The sequence below is a fragment of the Temnothorax americanus genome, unplaced genomic scaffold (genome assembly GCF_048541705.1).
Source record: "Temnothorax americanus isolate GAGA-0224 unplaced genomic scaffold, ASM4854170v1 Scaffold31, whole genome shotgun sequence".
In the NCBI taxonomy this organism is placed as follows: Eukaryota; Metazoa; Arthropoda; class Insecta; order Hymenoptera; family Formicidae; genus Temnothorax; species Temnothorax americanus.
Window position 1 is genome coordinate 775,191 of NW_027509453.1, and position 17,919 is coordinate 793,109.

The window sequence follows — 17,919 nt, forward strand, 5'->3', positions numbered from 1 at the left end:
GCGAAGCAGTGTTGGGATATTCTTAATAACAAATAAAATAAATTTATTCGTTATTCGTGAGTAACGAATAATTCGATTGTTCGTTATTCGAATAAGACGAATCACGAATAATTTCTTCGTAATTTATAATTTTTATTCAAAAATGTAACGAATAAAAAAAATAATTGATCGCGAAAAATAATGCGCCAATTGGAAAATTCAAGTTTACTTTACTCGTGAACGTTATAATTGGTTATAATTTATTAATATTTTTAATGTTAAATAAATTTACAATCAATAAAATAAAAATAAAAATTTATTTTAATAAAAACCTATGTCATTAGTTTTAATTAATAACATAAAAAACAAACAAATTAAAACCAATTTTATTTATAAGTAGAAAAAGAGATATATAATAAAAAAGTACATAATCAATTTTAGTTTCCCAAAAGTGTTAGATTTCAGAATAGTAGGTTTATAAAAAATGACTTAAAAGTAATTTTTGTCAAAATTTATTTTTTATTTGATAAATTTTTATTTAAAAACGCTTTTAGAAACACACATTTGTCAAGTATGCTGTCTGGTAGTCTATGAGATTCGGCTGTATTAATCATCGTAGCAAATAAAAATAATCTCTCCACCGGAACCGAAGAAGGAATCAATGTAATTGAATTTTAAAAAAAACTTTCTCTATTATTGTGGGATATTTCTTTAGGCAAGAAATCTGAGAGATTTTCCTAGATTAGGAGATCCAGACTCTCAGACTTCTTGCCTAAAGAAATGTCCCACAATAAAGAAAGTTTTTTTTTAAATTCAATACATCGATTCCTTCTTTGGCTAAATCTCATCGACTCAGACAGTATATTTGAAAAACGTGTACTTTTGAAAGCTTTTTAAAGTAAATATGTATCAAATAAAAAATAAATTTTGATAAGAATTACTTTTGAGTAATTTTTTTATAAACCAACCAACATTCTGAAATCTACACTTTTAGGAAACTAAAGTTAATTATGTACTTTTTTCATTATATATTTCTCTTTTTCTATACTTATAAATGGAATTGTTTTTTTATTTTATTAATTAAAACTAATGACGCAAGTTTTTATTAAAATAAATTTTTATTTTTATTTTATTGATTGTAAATTTATTAAAGTTCTTTGTTTTAATTTATCTAACACCAGCTTGAAACCAGTGCTCACATTTTAACCTTTTTCACCCCCTTAGGGGTCGAATTTCTAAAAATCCCTTCTTAGTGGGTGCTTGCATGGAAGGAATATACAGGGTGATTAGGGTTGAAGAGTTACCGTCACTTACGGAGCTCATTTCTAAAGACATTTTGAGCAAAACATGTCATATAAACCCGGGCTCTATTCTGAATAATATTTACCGAGTTATACTAATTTGAAGGTTGTTTGTAAAAGACCTCTTTCTTTAGGTTGAGGAGTAATAGAAAATCGAGCGTAATCCTGAATATCACGTGGTTGAAGAGGAAAACATTTTCGACGCTGCAGTCCATCAGCCCAGTCCACGTACACATCGTCTGCTCCCTGAGAAAGTGGATGTCATCTCTGTAAATAGACCCGAATTTATATGACATTTTTTGCTCAAAATGTCTTCAGAAATGACCTCCATAAGTGACGGTAACTCCTCCCCAATCACCTTACTGTACTCCTCGAATTTCATGTTTCTAGGTTTAAGGGTTTGGGCTGGGCATTGATGAGTTCAGTCAGTCAGGACATTGGTTTATATATATATATATATATATATATATATATATATTAAAAATACTAATTAATAAATTATAACTTTACGTTCACAAAATAATGTTTGTTAACAAAAATTTTTATATTTTTTATTTCATTTTTTAATAAAAAATAACGAATAAAAATAACGAATAGACATGTTTTATTGTATAAATTACGAATAATTTTAATAATAAATAATTCAATCAACGAATAAAAAAATTCTTTGTTATTCGTAATCAAATAAAAATTTATTCGATTAATGAACACTGACCGCGAAGGGAAAACGAGAAACTGAGTCGTTGGATTGTCTGAGTTTCAGCGACGAAGATGACGAAATTGCGCGCGAGAAATAGCAAATATAGCAAAAAGAGAATCGGTCTGCATCACTTCCGACTGATAAGCGTTATCGTTCGTCTCGTGTTTTACTTCCAAACTTTCTCGTGTTCTTTCGAAGCGTTCGATGTAAGAGAGAGAACAATTCGTTTGTGCTCCGATTCGTAAACTGGAGTCGAGTGGAGTGCAACGCGACGGGGCGATGGCAGTTCTGAGTAATAATAGCGTGCGGCAGGCGCGATCTGACAGACTTAACGGTATGCGGGCGCGGAAAGCAATGCGGGCAATCGATGCACGCACCCGCAACCGAACCGAATTGGAGTATACATGCGTCTAATCCCGAGGCATTTACCAGCGATTATTTAACGACCGATGAAAATAACGCTTGATGAATATTTCTCACAATAGGCCCGCTCGTTCAGTTGCACTTCCTGGACTTTGGTTCCTCTTCTTCTCGCTGCGTCTGATGTGCAGAATGTCACAATTGTATTTCTCTTTTTAAGTCGGCTTCTCTTTGAAAATCTGGAATAATTTCTGTTCCTTTCACAAAATCTATTACATTTAGTACCGAGTATCTCAAGCTTTAAATTGGGTTTTTTTGTTAAAATAAAAGCTTAAAATTTTCTAAAGAAGTGGCGTTTTATCATATATGTGTCAAAGGATATATAATTTAGTAATATTTTATTATTATTACTTTGTAACGTAAAAATTAAATCTTCGACATATCTTCACGAAGGCAAAACGCAAAACAGATCGAGTTTAGACTGTATATTGGTACGTCAACTATATTCTGCGCTACTTTGTTGAAGACTTTTATATAGATCTCTATTTGCGCGTTTGGCAGAGCTAGAGCGTGCTAGAACATGCATACACGGGTTTAAGTTTATCTGACGTAACACCGCGTCTGTTTAGCGTAAACGGAAAATGAAAACCGCTCAGTCATCATTATCCCTCATCTAGCGCATCAGCAAATGTGCAATGGAAAAGATGGGAATACAAGCTGCGAGGAGAGTCAGCTGGTCCACACAGGTGCGAACCGTCATCGGGGGGGGGGGGGCTTCCATATCTCGCGGCCTGCCGTTAATTATATGCGAATTCACAACGCGTATCGCGACACGCGCAATTTGCGTGGACGGAGGACACGCGGGCTTCTGTGTCTAGCGCGACGCCGGATATTCAATTAGCGGAAAGAGGTCTTACCTCCTTCCTTCGCCCGCCGTCACGTCGCCCCCATTGGGAAAGCGAGTCGTGCGGCACTACAGAAATTGTCCGGACCCGTTTAGGCGCTGAATAAAATTACCGCGCACATTGTTGCGTGCACAATGGGATATGATATTCAGCCGGCACGCTGGCAGTCCGTTTGCTACCGCCTCACCTACACCGCGCCGCGCTATCGATTTTCCAATTATCTCGCGACATTCCGTCGCGGCATTTTGTCCACGTATCGGCACGTAGTACATACGTGCTCGCGACGATCAGTTATACATATTTTAACAATGTCAGCGAACGATCTATAGAAATATCTCGCGTGCTGTTATAGCTTTTATCGCGAATTGGCATGGGGCTCTAAAATATCGCGCTCGTCAATAGACATCGCGTGCAAAAAAGAAAAAAAATAACGGGTCATGAAGGACGCTGCTGTTATTTTTAACCCGCCGCTATATTTGCAGCGTGCACGCGGAATGACGTACGAATCTTGGGTTGATTTTTCAAAATAAAGATTTTTATTGGATCTTGTTTTTACATCGTATCGTTTACGATTCGGATATCATTGAGTCCACACCAAGTAGTAGAAAACTGTGTATTACCAATTACATGCTTCTCTCCGCAGTAAGATTCTACATGTATGTTCTTTTTTTCCCTTTTTCGTATCAGGTACAATACAAGGCTGAACAAAATATGATCGTGCGATTTTGTTCGGATCAAAATCTTCTTCTCGATAACGGTATTATCATTTAAAAACGTAATTCTGCTCTTCGCTCGTGTAGTACGATACACAAGGTAATTTATAAGATATATATATATACATATATATACATATATATATATATATATGTTTGTATGTGTGTGTGTATGTGTGTCTATTACGCAAAATATATTCTAATTTCTGTTGTGTTTCTATCTATTTTTCTCTCTCTCGCTCTCGTTATAACAAAATAAACTTTTCTTTAATATATAATATTTCAGCTGATACTGACATACAGCAAGTCAAACAATGTATTTTTTAAAACATTTTTTACGCGCACTGCAGCAGTGTACACAATTATCTGAATTATCTATCGCTAGTCCGCGATTAGTTTAGTCGGGACAATTAAATTGCGTAACGATATAGATAGATATACTCGAGACGGGAGACAAGATTAATACAAAAAACCGTCTCTCGATATAAAACAATATGAAAATAACAATAAGCCTTTAAGAACGCTTTTAACTCCATTAAGACAATTAAGGCAAATAAGTTCAACATTAAAGTCCACATAACTCTTTCGTAAAAGACATATAATAATGGCGCATGCTTGACAATAACGTAACAAATGGTGGCTTATTAGATTATGCTCGACAGATCGTGTGGAAACGTCTAGGTATTAATTAACGCGTACTTAAAATTCTTTCTTTAAAGCAGATCGTAATAACGCGTTGCGCATCGACGTCACCAGCTTCTCTAACTCCTCGACCTTCATCTTCAGTATCTTGTTGTCCCTCTCCAGATCGGTCGCCCTCTTGGTCATTTCTGATTCCTTGGCTTTCTTGTTCATTCGCGATCTTCGCGAAGCCTCGTTATTCTTCTCGCGGCATTCCCTATATTGGGAAAGGGCGACGTCGTCATCAGAATCACTCTCTTCGTAATATCTTTTCCTTCCGTTCTTATCCTTCGTCTTTGTACCGGTGACAGTCGTACTGGTGACTCTCTCTCTTTCTTTGCTTTTAGTCGCCGCTATCCTCGTTCTCTCCGATCTTCGAGACGCTGCGGGAGTTTTCGCCGTGGATGACGTTATCGTCGATGTCGCGCGGGTTTCCATCCTTCGACGCGTCGAAGGTAGCGTCGGCTCGTTGATCTCCTCCGTCTTTACCTTTGTGGAGGTAAATGATAGTACCGGTGACGACGTTGCGAGTGATCTGACTTTCAACATCGCCGAGGAATCGGTAGACACATTGGCTGAACGCATTTCATCCTGTAACAAAAATCAATTTTGAAAATAGATCGTATGGGTACTCAACGGTCGTGCGGTCAAATATTTCCGCTAAATCTGTCAACGTACCTCCCAAAGGTACGACAGTAAGTCGAAAGTATCCGATCCGGTTGTCTCGATCGTGCGTAGCTCATCCCACATTTCACGCTGATTCGTGATGGCGTTAAACGACGTCGGGGAAACGTAATCCAAATCATGACCTTCGGATTGGAGTGGCGCGCTAATATCTGCGTTTAGCTGCTTGCTCGACGAGCTGCTTTTAGAAGCTGTAGATTCAGGTGACATTAACCACGAGCTGGATGCGTTGTTCTCCTCATTATTATTATTATTTCCTAATCCATATTCGTTAACGAGTTCCGATGGAGATAGCAACAAGTGACGATTATCATTTGACGCTTTGGTCGTCTTAACGGTATCCATTTTCAAATCCAACTTTTCATCATCAGTCGTTCTCGTCAAATCCTTTAACAATCCTCCCTCTTCCGCAATCGAAACGCCGTTACCCTCGTATTTCGTACCTGGAACAAGGCCAGTAGTCCATAGCAAATGCTCTCTGTGCCGATTATATCATATCAGAAGAATTAGCGAAATTCCATATATAGAACGCCTGACTCGTTTACGTATATAAAAATATAGGTACCTGATAGTTTAAACGTAGTCGATTCACCTATATGAAAATCGCATTGACCCTGGAACGTGTCCATGCACCAACCGCTCAGATCCTGAAAGTCCTCTTCCCAGGCGGAGAGTGCCGCGATATCCTCTTCTTTCGTAGGATTCGCTTTTGTGCGCGGGAATACCCAGGGCTCCTTCAAAAGCTCGGACTCCATCGTCGGGCTTAGCAAAGGAACTGTATCCACTTTCGTTGAGGCATCTCCCAGTGGCCGCGATCTCACGCCACGAGTAACAGATGACGGAAGCTGCTGACGGTTCCATGATTTTGGTACCTGAAACGTTTGCATCTTTCCTTCAATATCCGTCCAGGTCCGGCGCCAGATTGCGGTGTTTCCCCTGTCCTTGATCTCTTTCGGGATCGGACAGTACTTACGTTAAGAACACCTCCTTCCTCAACTGAAATGTTGCTGGTTGTTGGACGTTCGTAGATGGGAGGGATTTTGGAAGCCTGAAATAAGTACGAACGTGTGTGATTTAATACAATTCAAGTCACAATTAATAATAATAATAATAATAATAATAATAATAATAATAATAATAATTAATCGTGCTTAACACGTCGCATTAAAATTAATTAAATGTAGATATCCGCTAGCTTTTTACTTTACCAATAACATATTTTTCAGCGTAGATAATTTAGACGATTTAATAAAAGTGTAGGAATGACCACGGATGGATTGTCAGTAGGAGAATGTTATTCGTATCAACTTTATTCAATCGAACGATTATTATAATACCGCTCTGTCTCGCGGGTGGACTCCTCGGCTCAGAATCTTTCACGGAAAAGTGAAAGTCTTCAGTCCTTCTATTCGGCTGGCTGAGACGACTCTGGCCCTCTCGGCGATCAGCGTCCTCATATCTATTCACGAACTCGGTTCGTTCGAATTTGAATTTGTCAACAGTGACTACAGTTTGTCGAAATAAACACGACCGCGTCAACGGTCCGCGCGTCGCCCGTTACCAACGTCTATTCGCTTACAAAAGGTTACTCTTTCTAGACATCGCATCGATATAACATAATTCCGAGAAAGTTATAATGTGAAAGTTGATAAGCAGTATCAGTCGATGTCCATTCCAATCTTCATCCCGCTGAGCAACGAGCGAAATAGTAATTTATCATGATAATATCATGATAATATCATATTATATACCTCGCGGGGCTCGGGGGATTGATTTGCAATCTTATGGATTATAAGATTATATCTGTCGCGTACAATGTAGAACGATCGATGAACTTTGCATTCTTCCTATTCGGTATTCGTTTAGATGAATTTGAAACCAGTCTGGTCTCTCAGCGAAACGTGGTGGCCGAATCTCGATACGCGACATATATCTCGCCCGCGCGATTTCGCTTAGTCATCTCCGAGGAGAGTTGCTCCAAAGTGTTACGTCACGCGACTTCCTATATGCGCGACTTATCTTATCGCGCGCTCCGCGCTTTCTTTGGCAATTGTACGTTAACTCGATCATATCGGGAAAGCAAACAGCTTGTTGTTTCCGACATGTTATCGTCACCGTTAAGAAGGCCTTGAATATTCCTTTCAGTCTACCGCGCTCTTGTGTAGCGGCACATCAGGCTGTAACAAGCGAGCAGCGAGCGCAGAGTCGTTATCTCGTTTTCCTCCCTCGCGATATCCCGCTCTTTGCGAAATCACTTCCACTTACGCGCGTTGTTGTCTCCTCTTTCCCGACGGCTTATCTCGCTGCGTGTGGGTGGGTGAGGTGCGCTGGTGCGCACTGCAGGAAAGCTATACACGTACGGTCTATAGTCCAACTTAGGGCCGACTGGTTACGTAAGCGCCGTGGCGCGTTCGGGCGCGCATGTGACTATTGTGACTTGTGACTCCGATTCGCGGCGGATCGGCGCGGGTTGCATCATGCACGCCGCGGACCGCGGTTGCGGACGTACCGTACCGTACCGTACCGTGCCGTCGCGGTGCGTCATGCGTCACCGTGATTCGCGCACCTGGGCACCTGATCGCGTGACCCCGCGCGCTCCGGTGCGTCGCGTCGGACGGTACGACGCAAAATCGTCGCGTCGCGTCGCGTCGACCGGGAAAACCTTCGGAGAAGCTATATCCACGCGACCCGAAAATATATAGTCGCGCCGACGGCGACGTCAACACGCCACACGCCTCGCGCGCTCCATGCAATCGATCCCTCGCGACTACGCAGCACCTTTTCAACCGATGGCGGGGCCGCACGGTACGGGTCGCGTCGTGACGACGACGTATACGCACCTTAATTACTTGCTCGTCCAGATCGTTACATAACACGGAGCGCGAGAATCTCTGCGCCGCGAAAAATCGACGTATAAATAAGGATTTATTTACTCACCCTCCCTGAGATGATCGGTATCGGTCTACCTTCCACTTGGGCCGGAGTTACAGTTAGTAGAAAAGAGTCAAGAAAGGTGTCGGTTTGTGTCCGCAGTCCGCACTGTGCAACTGTTTTCACTCGCTCGGCCCTCGCGCGGCCGATGTGTCGGAATCAGATGGACGACTGTGTGGACGTGCGTGCTTCGCCGTATAGCCGTATACTCTCTCTCTCCGTCGTGTAGTCGCTTCGATCGTCGTCCGTGAAATGCGGCCGGAGTGGCGGCGGTGCCGGGGTTAAAGCACGTCACGGGACGGTGTTGGGAGTGTTGGGAGTACGGTACGCGTATACTGGCGTATACCGTCGTGGGGCCGGTGGGGCAACGTCATCCGCGGCAAATCGGAGCGGCGGTGAGCTCACCGCGGGCGAATCGACGCGGTCCGCGGCGCCGTCGCGGCGCGCCGACCGGAACACGTCATGTGCTGAATTCGAGACGATAATCTCGTCGGGAGTCGATAATTTATCCGTTCCCTCGCTCGGTTCCGACGCGCGGCCGCTCGCTTCGCTATCCTGCATGGACCTGCTGCGTTTTCCTTTTCCTTCTCTCCTTCTTCTTTTCTTTTCTCTTCTTCTTTTGACGCTGCACTTTACCGGTCGTTTACCGCAGTAGCCGGTCGGAGCGAGCGCGTTTCTCTCTGAATCCTTTCATTCCCTTCTGCAAAAAGGCGTAAAAAGGGCGATCCAGGAAAGATTTTAACTTGTGACATCATCCGTTATTTATAACACATTTTACTAATTTTTTATAGATATATATACATATAATATGTAATGGAGCGACTCATAGAAAGAGAAATCGCAGACCGATTGGAGGACAAATTGGAGGACAAATTCGCGCATTAATTCATATGAGCTTCGAAAGTTCTTTCGGCAAGAGAGAAAGCCGAAAGAGTGGGGTGACTGGATATAAGAATAATTGCTTGATGACGAATAAGAAAACTAGTAGTGCAGGTCGGCGTTAACGAAACGAAATGACCGAGTAAAGCTTTTAATTAAATTTTGTTAATTCTCCAGCACTTCCTCCCCCGTAATATATGCATATAAATATATTTTAAATTTAAATATTTTAAATTATTTTTTAATTTATTGAGAATACTATTGAAAGGCGAAAGATAAAATATTGTAACGATAATTTGGATTAAATATCGTTTGTGACGCAACATACGTGGCAGTTGCAAAGCTGTTATTTCAGCAACAAAATTGCTCGACGTTATCGTTCCTCGATGCAGCCGCGCGTTGCGATAACCGCGATAAGCACTACCGACAGTGGCTAGATGGAGTTGCAAGTGCAAGCTCAAGCTACACTTATTTGCAACTCGCAGCTTGGCGCTTTTGCTTTCTCCTCTTTTTTAATGATTTCTTATTATTAATATTATTCTTACTGGTTAATTTTTAATGTTTAGAGCATTATATGTAATTATTATAAGTTAATCACAAACTTTAAATATTAAAAATAAACTGTTCCAAATAGGGAATTTTGATACCAATAAGTTATTATACCGGCCATCGATCTTATGTCATTGTTAAAGTTTGAGTAAAGAACACATAAAAAGAATGAAAAGATATTAGATTACTTATCTTATTGTTAGTAGAAACCTATAAGTTTTGTAGTTTGTAAGTTTGCAGAGATGCTGCGGTTTCTATACTGTATAACAATATAAGATAAGCAATCTATAATATCTTTTCATTCTTTTTTCTATTCTTTACTCAAACTTTAACAATGACATAAGATGGCCTAACTTGATATCGATTCTCTATTTATAGGACAGTAATTTATTTTTAATATTTAATTTTTTATTTAAATAAATGAATAATTAACTACATTCTCGATATTGAAATGAATGAAAAATGGGTTTTGTGAGAGTCAAACACGGTTAGTTGTGCGTGAGTTAACGTTATGTAACACTTAATGATTGAGCCATATCATATAGCTCAAAGTCAAAACGTACGATTTATTTTGTATTAATGAATAATTAAATGTTGCATAACGTTAATTCACGCGCAACTGATCGCGTTTGACTATCAAGCCTGCTTTTTTTGTTATTTTTTAATTTTAATTCTTTAGTATATTCGGCACACACAATTAAGTTAATTAATTGAAGACTGTACCCAGTATATAATTTTTTTGTACTTAACTTTTATATCTATACTGTGTTCCCACAGTTATGTTAAGATATTTAATATTTGCTCTGTTTATCTATCGTTTTAATTTCGACATATTGTCAGTATTGTCAAAACATGGAAGTATCTTTTTGATTTAACATGTTATCGATTATTTGAATTACTTATGGGCTGTATGGACTAAACTCCAAGCCTCGTACCTAAGCGTACTGCTTTTTTCAAATAAAAAAGTTTACTTTTTATACATACAATATTGGTAACGTTCTGTTCGAGAAGATTATTGAAAAATCAACAATCGAAGAGCCTACACAGCTTTACGATCATTTCAAACAACAGATAATGGGTTATGTCTTTTATATTTCAATTGAATTTATATACAGACACGCAAACGAGTGTTTATTTACAAATAAGATAAAAATTTATTTTTTTTTGTCGCGAAAAAACAAACTGGGATAATTTATGATTATACGATACGTTTCCTCAAGACTGTTTCTTCCACGAATTCGTATAAGGAAACTGAATAAATTGAAGGGTCTCGGCAGTGACGCATTCCGCATACCAACGACCTCTCCTTTCGCCCACGTACATATAATTATAATAGCATCTTGCAGACTACTACAGAGTGTCTCCCAACTGAGAAACGGGATTTCCTACATGACATCAGATAGCTTGAATTCCGACGCAATTCAGGTGATTTTAATAATTCTGGCAAAATTTATTTGAAGTTATTAACAAATACCTATTGTATGTAACATATGAACGTGTATCAATTATTCTGATTAATTCAGGCACATTCTCGCATCTCAAATTCTATTCAGTGTGAAATAAAATTTCTAGTAATTTTTGAAACACGCAAGTTTTTGCACAAACGAGTAAGCTTGCAAATTTGAATGAGTATTTAATATTACACCTCGCTTTATAATCTGTTTGTGATAAAAGCGATTCTGTGAAATTCTTATCACTGACTAGAAATGATTATCGGTGAAGTGCAAAAGCACGTTTGAAAGCAACGATGAATCAAGAACATAGCGCGAATTATGAAGATCGTATTGAAGTATTAATATTATATCACGAAAGCTTAAAATTTAGTTTTGCCTTTGAATAGAGGATAACCAAAGCTCTGCATGTTTTAGTTCGTAATCGCTTTAATGACAAAAGATTACGAGAAGGCTCGTGACGTTGGAAGTCAATGTAAGGATTAATCAATTTTAGCGTAATTTCGTGTATACATAAATATTATTTAATTAAAATTGTGAGATATAGAAAAAATAAATTATTGAAATTTAATTTTAATTATCAACAGTGTTAAAGCGAAACCGGAATGACGTAGATATTACCCGTGCTCTTAATATTTTGAAGAACAAAAGTCAGTGTGGAATTTTTCTCTCATTTTGTATTCCATTTCCCATTCAAATATATTCTATAGTATATTCTATTTTATGTTAACACACAGAACACGAAGAATGCGAAAGGTCAAGTTTAATTGAATCCAAATGTGAAGGAAATGACGCGACCGATGGCAATGATACTGATTTTACGGACGGCAGTGCGGATATTCACATCGATCCAGAAATGGCAAGTAAAATCGCGTCATGCGACATGTCTCGATTGAGTAATGAAGCTAAGACCCATCTCGACAAGACTCTCAACCAGAAAATGCACAGAGTAATACCAATAAAAACGAGTAAAGTTACGCACATAAAGGATTTGACGAAACGTTAAAAATCTGCTTTATATATACTAAAGGTTTATAATTGCAAGAACATAAAATACATGAGTAATGTAAACACAATATAAATAAAATATAAATACAAGATAAAAGTGTGAATATATAGGATAGGAAATAAAATACCGCGAGACGTTTTACTGAAATACATTTTATTAATAAAAAAAAACAACTATTTGTTAAAGTTTTTACAACATAAATGAAAAACAGCGTGGTAGGCATCGTTTGGTGCACGCTCGTCGCGCAGGCACAGAGGTCATCGTTTGTCACACCCGGCGACTTTACACGTTTCCGGTTCTTTAGAGAGATTATCTCGTCACGTGAAAGGATACACTATATGAATATTTCCCAATGCTTTTTGGCCGTCATCGCGAATGAACCGGTCTTCTTGGGGGTTGGCGGGGATTTCCACGAGACTTTCCTTCTCCCTTTTTAACTTCTTTTTTTTTTCAGCAAATTCGGAATCTCGTCGAATTGCCCCGTTGCGCTGGTCGCGCGCGCCCGCACACTAATTATATTACAACGTGATGCGTATACCTTCCGAGTAACAAAATATAAATCCACGTACGTATAGTTATATTAATATACAAGCACACAGTTTCTCTCACGTACGCACGTCGAGTCGTATGAGTTAATACAAAAGAGGGGAATAAGGATGGAAGAGGGGACGAGATGGTGGTGTGTTGGATTGATCCTTAACGTTCTATTAAATTACAAAAAAATACAACCTCGCGCGTAAAGTCTCTTTAATCATTGAACACGCATCGAATTTCACTTCGAAGGGCGGACGAATCCCATTTCGTTTTTTTTTCTTTCTTTTGCGGCTCTCTGGCGCGCCTCGAATTAATCTGGACGCGTGCCGAAGCGACGATCGGTGGCACGATCTGCCGATCGTCGTTCCAGGACTCTTGCGTCGCTCGCCAAGTTGTGTCGATCGAAGCACATCTCTTGCGTCGACGCGAGATCTCGCGATTTCCGATCGGGCTCCTCTCTCGCCTTTCCAACACGTCAGCACGTCCGGTCGCGCGATCGCGGATCTCGCGCGACGTACGCCGTACAGAATGGTACTGTAATAAATAACATGATCCGTCGATCGGTCGAGGAGCAACGACGACGACGTGTCGCTCGAAGGATGAGTTTATACCGTCGTCGCCCCGTCTGATTACACTGATATCTCCCGCTTTTTCATATTCTACGTTGGCGTGAAAGTCACTGTTCTACCCGGTCACTGGCCTTCGCTGTCGCTGTCGCTCTTATCTGCAAAATGGATATTTCGTAATGTTATTTGTTGCGCCGCACGCATCGGAAACGTTTTACGAGATAACGCACTGTCGTGTCCAAGTCTGCCGTTTAATCAAATGGAGCGGAAATTTGTTACGTGTTCTAATGATAGTAAAAAGACGACGGCAGCATATACGTAAGCTTATATATAAATTATTATTTATATAAATTAATTAATAAATAGCCGGTCGTGCGCGAGGTATATGTCGCATCCGATCCTGTTGGCAGTGATTTTTCAGACGACCGCACACATATGATGAGCCGACGTTGATTTAGTATGATTACGAGGGTAGTTGCGGGATTGTACCTTTTTTACCGGTATACGCGTGACGCTTCAGTCTGTCGTAAAGATCGTCTTTTGTGCCGTAAATACTGGCGTTCGATCGAGCAAGACTGTTCATCTTGCCTCCGTTGTGCAGGCTCTCTGTATATAAGGAAAGAAAAAAATTGATGAGCACTCTCGACAATAAATTATATGAAATCTCACTGCGCATTATTTATTCTTGCAATAAATACGATTGGTGTCTACCGTGAGAATAAATAATCCGCATCGATATATATCACATCGCTACACGGTGAGAAGGGTTTTGCTGAAATATCTAAAAATTTAATTATATAGATACAGATCTGAAAACAAGTTTGTTACACCATCCAAATAATTATGTATAGAACACTCAAACTGATTGCTAAAATGTTAAAATGTCAAAATTGTTTACAGCATTATCATCATACTTTAGCGACCTACTATATTATTTTGATGGTGCAACAAAATTATATTTTCAGATCTGTATCTAGCTAAATTTTTAGATACTTTAACAAAACCGTTCTTTCCACATAAAACTTAAATTGTAATCTTGATTTCGCATTTGGAATATTTTATACGATGCTTACCTTTCATGTAAGTTTCGTTATAGAAATTGGGCATCTCCCAGCCATCCTCCTCGTCGTCGTAATAATGAGCGTACGTGCTGTGGTGTGATGGTGCTATCGATTCGGCATACGGTGTCGGCGCACCATAGTAGAAATTGACTTGCGAGCCGTTTTGGTCGGTCGCTGGAGTAAGCATCTTCTTCGGCTCCTTCTTTCTAGAGGCTCTGTAAAAGAAAAGAAAGATTTCTCGTTACCGATAAAATGCTGATTTACGATACGATTTATATCTAAAATAATATTATTAAACAGTTTTTTTTTTTTACAGATACTCGAATCGAAGAGAAGTTTTCCGAGATCGTTATTGCAAGTGTAGATTAATCGAATTTTTCTTTACCAACCTGACGCAAATCATCCAGACGAGCAACACCACAATAATTATCAGGATAACGCCTCCCGCTATGCCACCAGTGATGTAGAAGAACTCGGACTTCTCCGTGCAATGTTTGCCCGTGAAGCTGCCGCTGCATCTGCACGAGGGTTGCCCGCGTGAGTCCTTCAGGCAGACGCCCTCGTTGTCGCAGAAGCCGAGACACACGTCTGTGCACACGGTTCCGGTGCCGTTGTACCCGGGCTTACACTCACACTTGAAGTCGCTCGTCTCAGGTATAAGTAGACAGTATGCATTCGCGTCGCAATGCATTTCCTCGCCACTGGTCTCGCACGGATTCGTGCAGTCCGCTTTGCTTGTCTGTTAACAAGTGTCGACATCGACAAATGATTATATCTTGAACAATAAGTTTGTCAAAATACATAACTTAAAAAATCACATTTATTACATATATACGCAGGTAATTTCTCTAAAAGGAATAACATTTATTAATATTTTAGAAAAAAAAACTCACAGCAGTGGATCCTTTCGTGCTGGTGTTCGGCGGGCACGGAATGCAGAAGGTTTGCTGCGGTTCCGATTGATAGGTTCCCTTCTTACACTCCACGCACTCGTTGAGGGTGCCGTTGAGGTAAGTTCCGGGTTCGCAGACCGGAAGCGAGCATTCCTCGATCGCCGCCGATCCCATGTTCGGGGTCGTTCTGCCGAGCGGGCAGGACTGGCAGGATGCCTGCACCCCTTGAGTTCGGTACGTGCCACGCGGGCAAGGCTCGCATTTCCCTTCGACGGCCAACTGTTGCCCGGATCCGCATTCATCCCGGCATTCTTCTCGCGACACCGCCTCGGAGGTTCTCGTGGTCTTTCCGAGGCCGCACAGCAGGCAGGAGAAGCTACCCTCGTTCGGCTGGTAGAATCCATGGCCGCAGTTGCGACAAAGACCGGCCACGTCGTCGTAATATTTGCCGGCAGGACAACGCTCCTTGCAGTCCGCTGCGCTACGCGCTCCAGGACCCACGGTCACGCTGGGACGACCGGCGATCACCGGACAGGAACTGCATCTTAATTGCCCGGATTCGCTCTGATAGGTACCCACGGGGCAGGATATGCATTGCATCGTCTCTTCGTCATAGAAAGTGCCTACCGCGCATGGTACTGCAAGAAAATTGTCGATAACGATCGAGATGAGTTTTTCTCAAATGCTATTATTGACATTTTGTCTCTAAAAAGCATATTGCGATATTTTCTAAAATTAAACGGAGATACTTTTATCTCGCGGCTAGAGCGACTCTGTTTGATTTTGTCAAAAAAATTATTTTTAATAATTATTTATAAAACACATAGTATCTTACCACAATCCGGTGCCATAACAACTTGGCCAATCGGACAGGCATAATCGGATTCCAGAACGAGAGATGCGGGATCTGGCACGGTGTTAGGCAGAATGTCGTGGACGTCGAATTGGTCCTCCTCGAGGATCAGTTTTTCGAGCAACATTTGTACGGTAGCGCGCTCGTTTGAGTTAGCATTCAGGATCGGATCGCTGCGAAGCATAAAAAACAGTTATCGTTTTGTAAACCGATGGAATATTTACAATAGCAACAGGCAATGGAAAGGTTTGCGCAAGTATATACAGCCGTTATCTTGAGGTGAATGTAGTTAAGGCAGCCTTGTCTTTGAACCAGGATCCTCGTCAGTAGATTCGTGTGTCGCAGGTTAAACCGCACTCAATACCCTTAGCAATTATAATTAATGCGCGCCTGTATTCATTCGCCGTCACGTTGATCACGTATGTTGTCAAATGTATACATTGGAATTGTCATCCGTAAATCGAAGCTGTTGGATCACTGTTAAGTGAGCGCAAGTTACAGAACTTGAAGTAGCGAAATTGCACAAATTGTCGAATCATATATTATTTTCGAAATTGTAGTTATTTAATTTCTGTGAGTCAGTATATATAACGTCCATTTAATCGAGTAATAGACTTCTTTTCAACAAAATGAAAAAGTGCTGAGCAATCTCACACAGTTTGATTAGATTTTGATTTTGTTACAAAGTTATCCCTGTCGGAAAATATGTGGACACCTGTTGCAGCCCGCTACGATGACGTCCCACCTGTATGTATGGTGATCAGTCGTGATCAGTTAGTAAGAACGTGCAACCTTTACTTATTTCGTACAGCTATAAGGCTTGATCCACTTTCCTGGCCGTAAGATTAGTCGTTAGTATATGATCTGTTCGATGACTTTTCGATGCTTTATTACAAATTTGAGAGTTATGCGCTATTATCGTAGGACGAGGGAACGCTGAAACGTGATTAACGCGGGAAGTTATGACAAACTGCACAATGCAATGAATGATAACGTATTAGAGATGATGGCGGGTAAGACATGTAAATGAATTGAATCGCGCTGGCGTGAATCGAGCTGTCCTTACTTTATCGCCGGGAACGAGATCTCCACCTCGTAGGTGTCACTGCCCTGGCGACCCTTTCTCGTTCTATGATGCAACACAAGTAACAAAAATACTCAGTACGAAGGTTCACTGTAAGCGAAATGCGCGGCGGCGGACAATAAACTGCAGTATCTAACAATTATAAGTGACCGATATGATCGAGATACAAGAGCAAGCCATGATTTACACACATTGTAAATTGTATTAAATAAGAGGAAAATGCATTTAGAGTGATTGGCGAGTTGACGTGTTTTAAGAATTGCGACTTGCACCCTGCAAACGTTTGAACAAAAATTTCTAAGACGTTTATTAATTAGAAGATTATAATTTGAGCACACTTACGGTTCCGCGGGCACAGCGGCGGAAACGACGTACGTTCCACCGTCCTCCTCGTTTGTTTCTCTCGTTGCGCGTATGCGATGATCGCATTGTACATCGATATCAAGATCCTTGCACTCGCGAGTTCCTAAAAAAATAAGTGAAAGTGTAGTAGTGAAGTAATTAGATTGGTGCAAGAAATGTGCAGTGTGCAGTTATATAAATAATAATCCGTTTGTAAATTGCATATTACCTTCGTAAGAGTACGAACAGAAATTCCAGTCTCTGTTCAAAGAGTTCACGGCATTTCGAACTTTCTGTTTGAGTACACCCTGGCCGGCCTCGTTGCAGAGCACCGATGTGGGGAAGTTCATCTTAATCCTGAAGACTCTTTGGGCTGACGTAGCACCTACGAAACAAAGTATATACGTTAATTTATCCGGAAAATGCGATCGTTGTACGAGAAAA

General features: G+C 40.5%; 3 protein-coding genes and 1 long non-coding RNA gene across 7 annotated transcripts in view; 2 read left to right on the top strand and 2 right to left on the bottom strand.

Annotated features, from left to right (window-relative positions):
* Positions 1 to 3,758: 3,758 nt before the first annotated feature.
* Positions 3,759 to 8,413, bottom strand: LOC143900867 (uncharacterized; the record flags this gene model as incomplete). Its single annotated transcript, XM_077412606.1, has 5 exons — positions 3,759 to 5,230; positions 5,318 to 5,766; positions 5,889 to 6,195; positions 6,297 to 6,371; positions 8,261 to 8,413. Coding segments are annotated over 5 exons (1,557 nt in total), but the record flags the coding sequence as incomplete, so codon positions are not given.
* A 1,731-nt stretch (positions 8,414 to 10,144) lies between these two features.
* On the top strand, positions 10,145 to 12,154 carry LOC143900868 (uncharacterized). The gene is made up of 5 exons (XM_077412607.1): positions 10,145 to 10,169; positions 11,413 to 11,471; positions 11,551 to 11,608; positions 11,721 to 11,783; positions 11,871 to 12,154. The coding sequence occupies exons 1-5, from the start codon at positions 10,145 to 10,147 to the stop codon at positions 12,137 to 12,139; spliced, it is 474 nt and encodes a 157-aa protein (XP_077268733.1). The 3' UTR covers positions 12,140 to 12,154.
* Positions 12,155 to 12,571: 417 nt separating this feature from the next.
* On the top strand, positions 12,572 to 15,317 carry LOC143900909 (uncharacterized). Of its 2 annotated transcripts, none has more exons than XR_013257908.1 (4): positions 12,572 to 12,707; positions 14,339 to 14,482; positions 14,620 to 14,957; positions 15,183 to 15,317. It is a non-coding gene; the product is annotated as an uncharacterized LOC143900909 (long non-coding RNA). The 2 variants fall into 2 exon arrangements; XR_013257909.1 differs by lacking the exon at positions 12,572 to 12,707 and adding an exon at positions 13,397 to 13,560.
* Positions 13,262 to 17,919, bottom strand: part of Uif (sushi, von Willebrand factor type A, EGF and pentraxin domain-containing protein uif) — a 38,743-nt gene continuing 34,085 nt past the window's right edge. For 2 of the 3 annotated variants that reach the window (XM_077412612.1, XM_077412613.1), the window contains exons 29-37: positions 17,705 to 17,860; positions 17,476 to 17,599; positions 17,116 to 17,178; positions 16,032 to 16,222; positions 15,197 to 15,834; positions 14,693 to 15,042; positions 14,316 to 14,518; positions 13,732 to 13,848; positions 13,262 to 13,400 (exon numbers count right to left, since the gene is read on the bottom strand). In XM_077412612.1, the coding sequence (XP_077268738.1) occupies positions 13,369 to 13,400; positions 13,732 to 13,848; positions 14,316 to 14,518; positions 14,693 to 15,042; positions 15,197 to 15,834; positions 16,032 to 16,222; positions 17,116 to 17,178; positions 17,476 to 17,599; positions 17,705 to 17,860 (1,874 nt within the window). In that variant the 3' untranslated portion in view covers positions 13,262 to 13,368. The remainder of the gene's footprint in view (positions 13,401 to 13,731; positions 13,849 to 14,315; positions 14,519 to 14,692; positions 15,043 to 15,196; positions 15,835 to 16,031; positions 16,223 to 17,115; positions 17,179 to 17,475; positions 17,600 to 17,704; positions 17,861 to 17,919) is intronic. The other variant, XM_077412614.1, reaches the window with a different exon arrangement.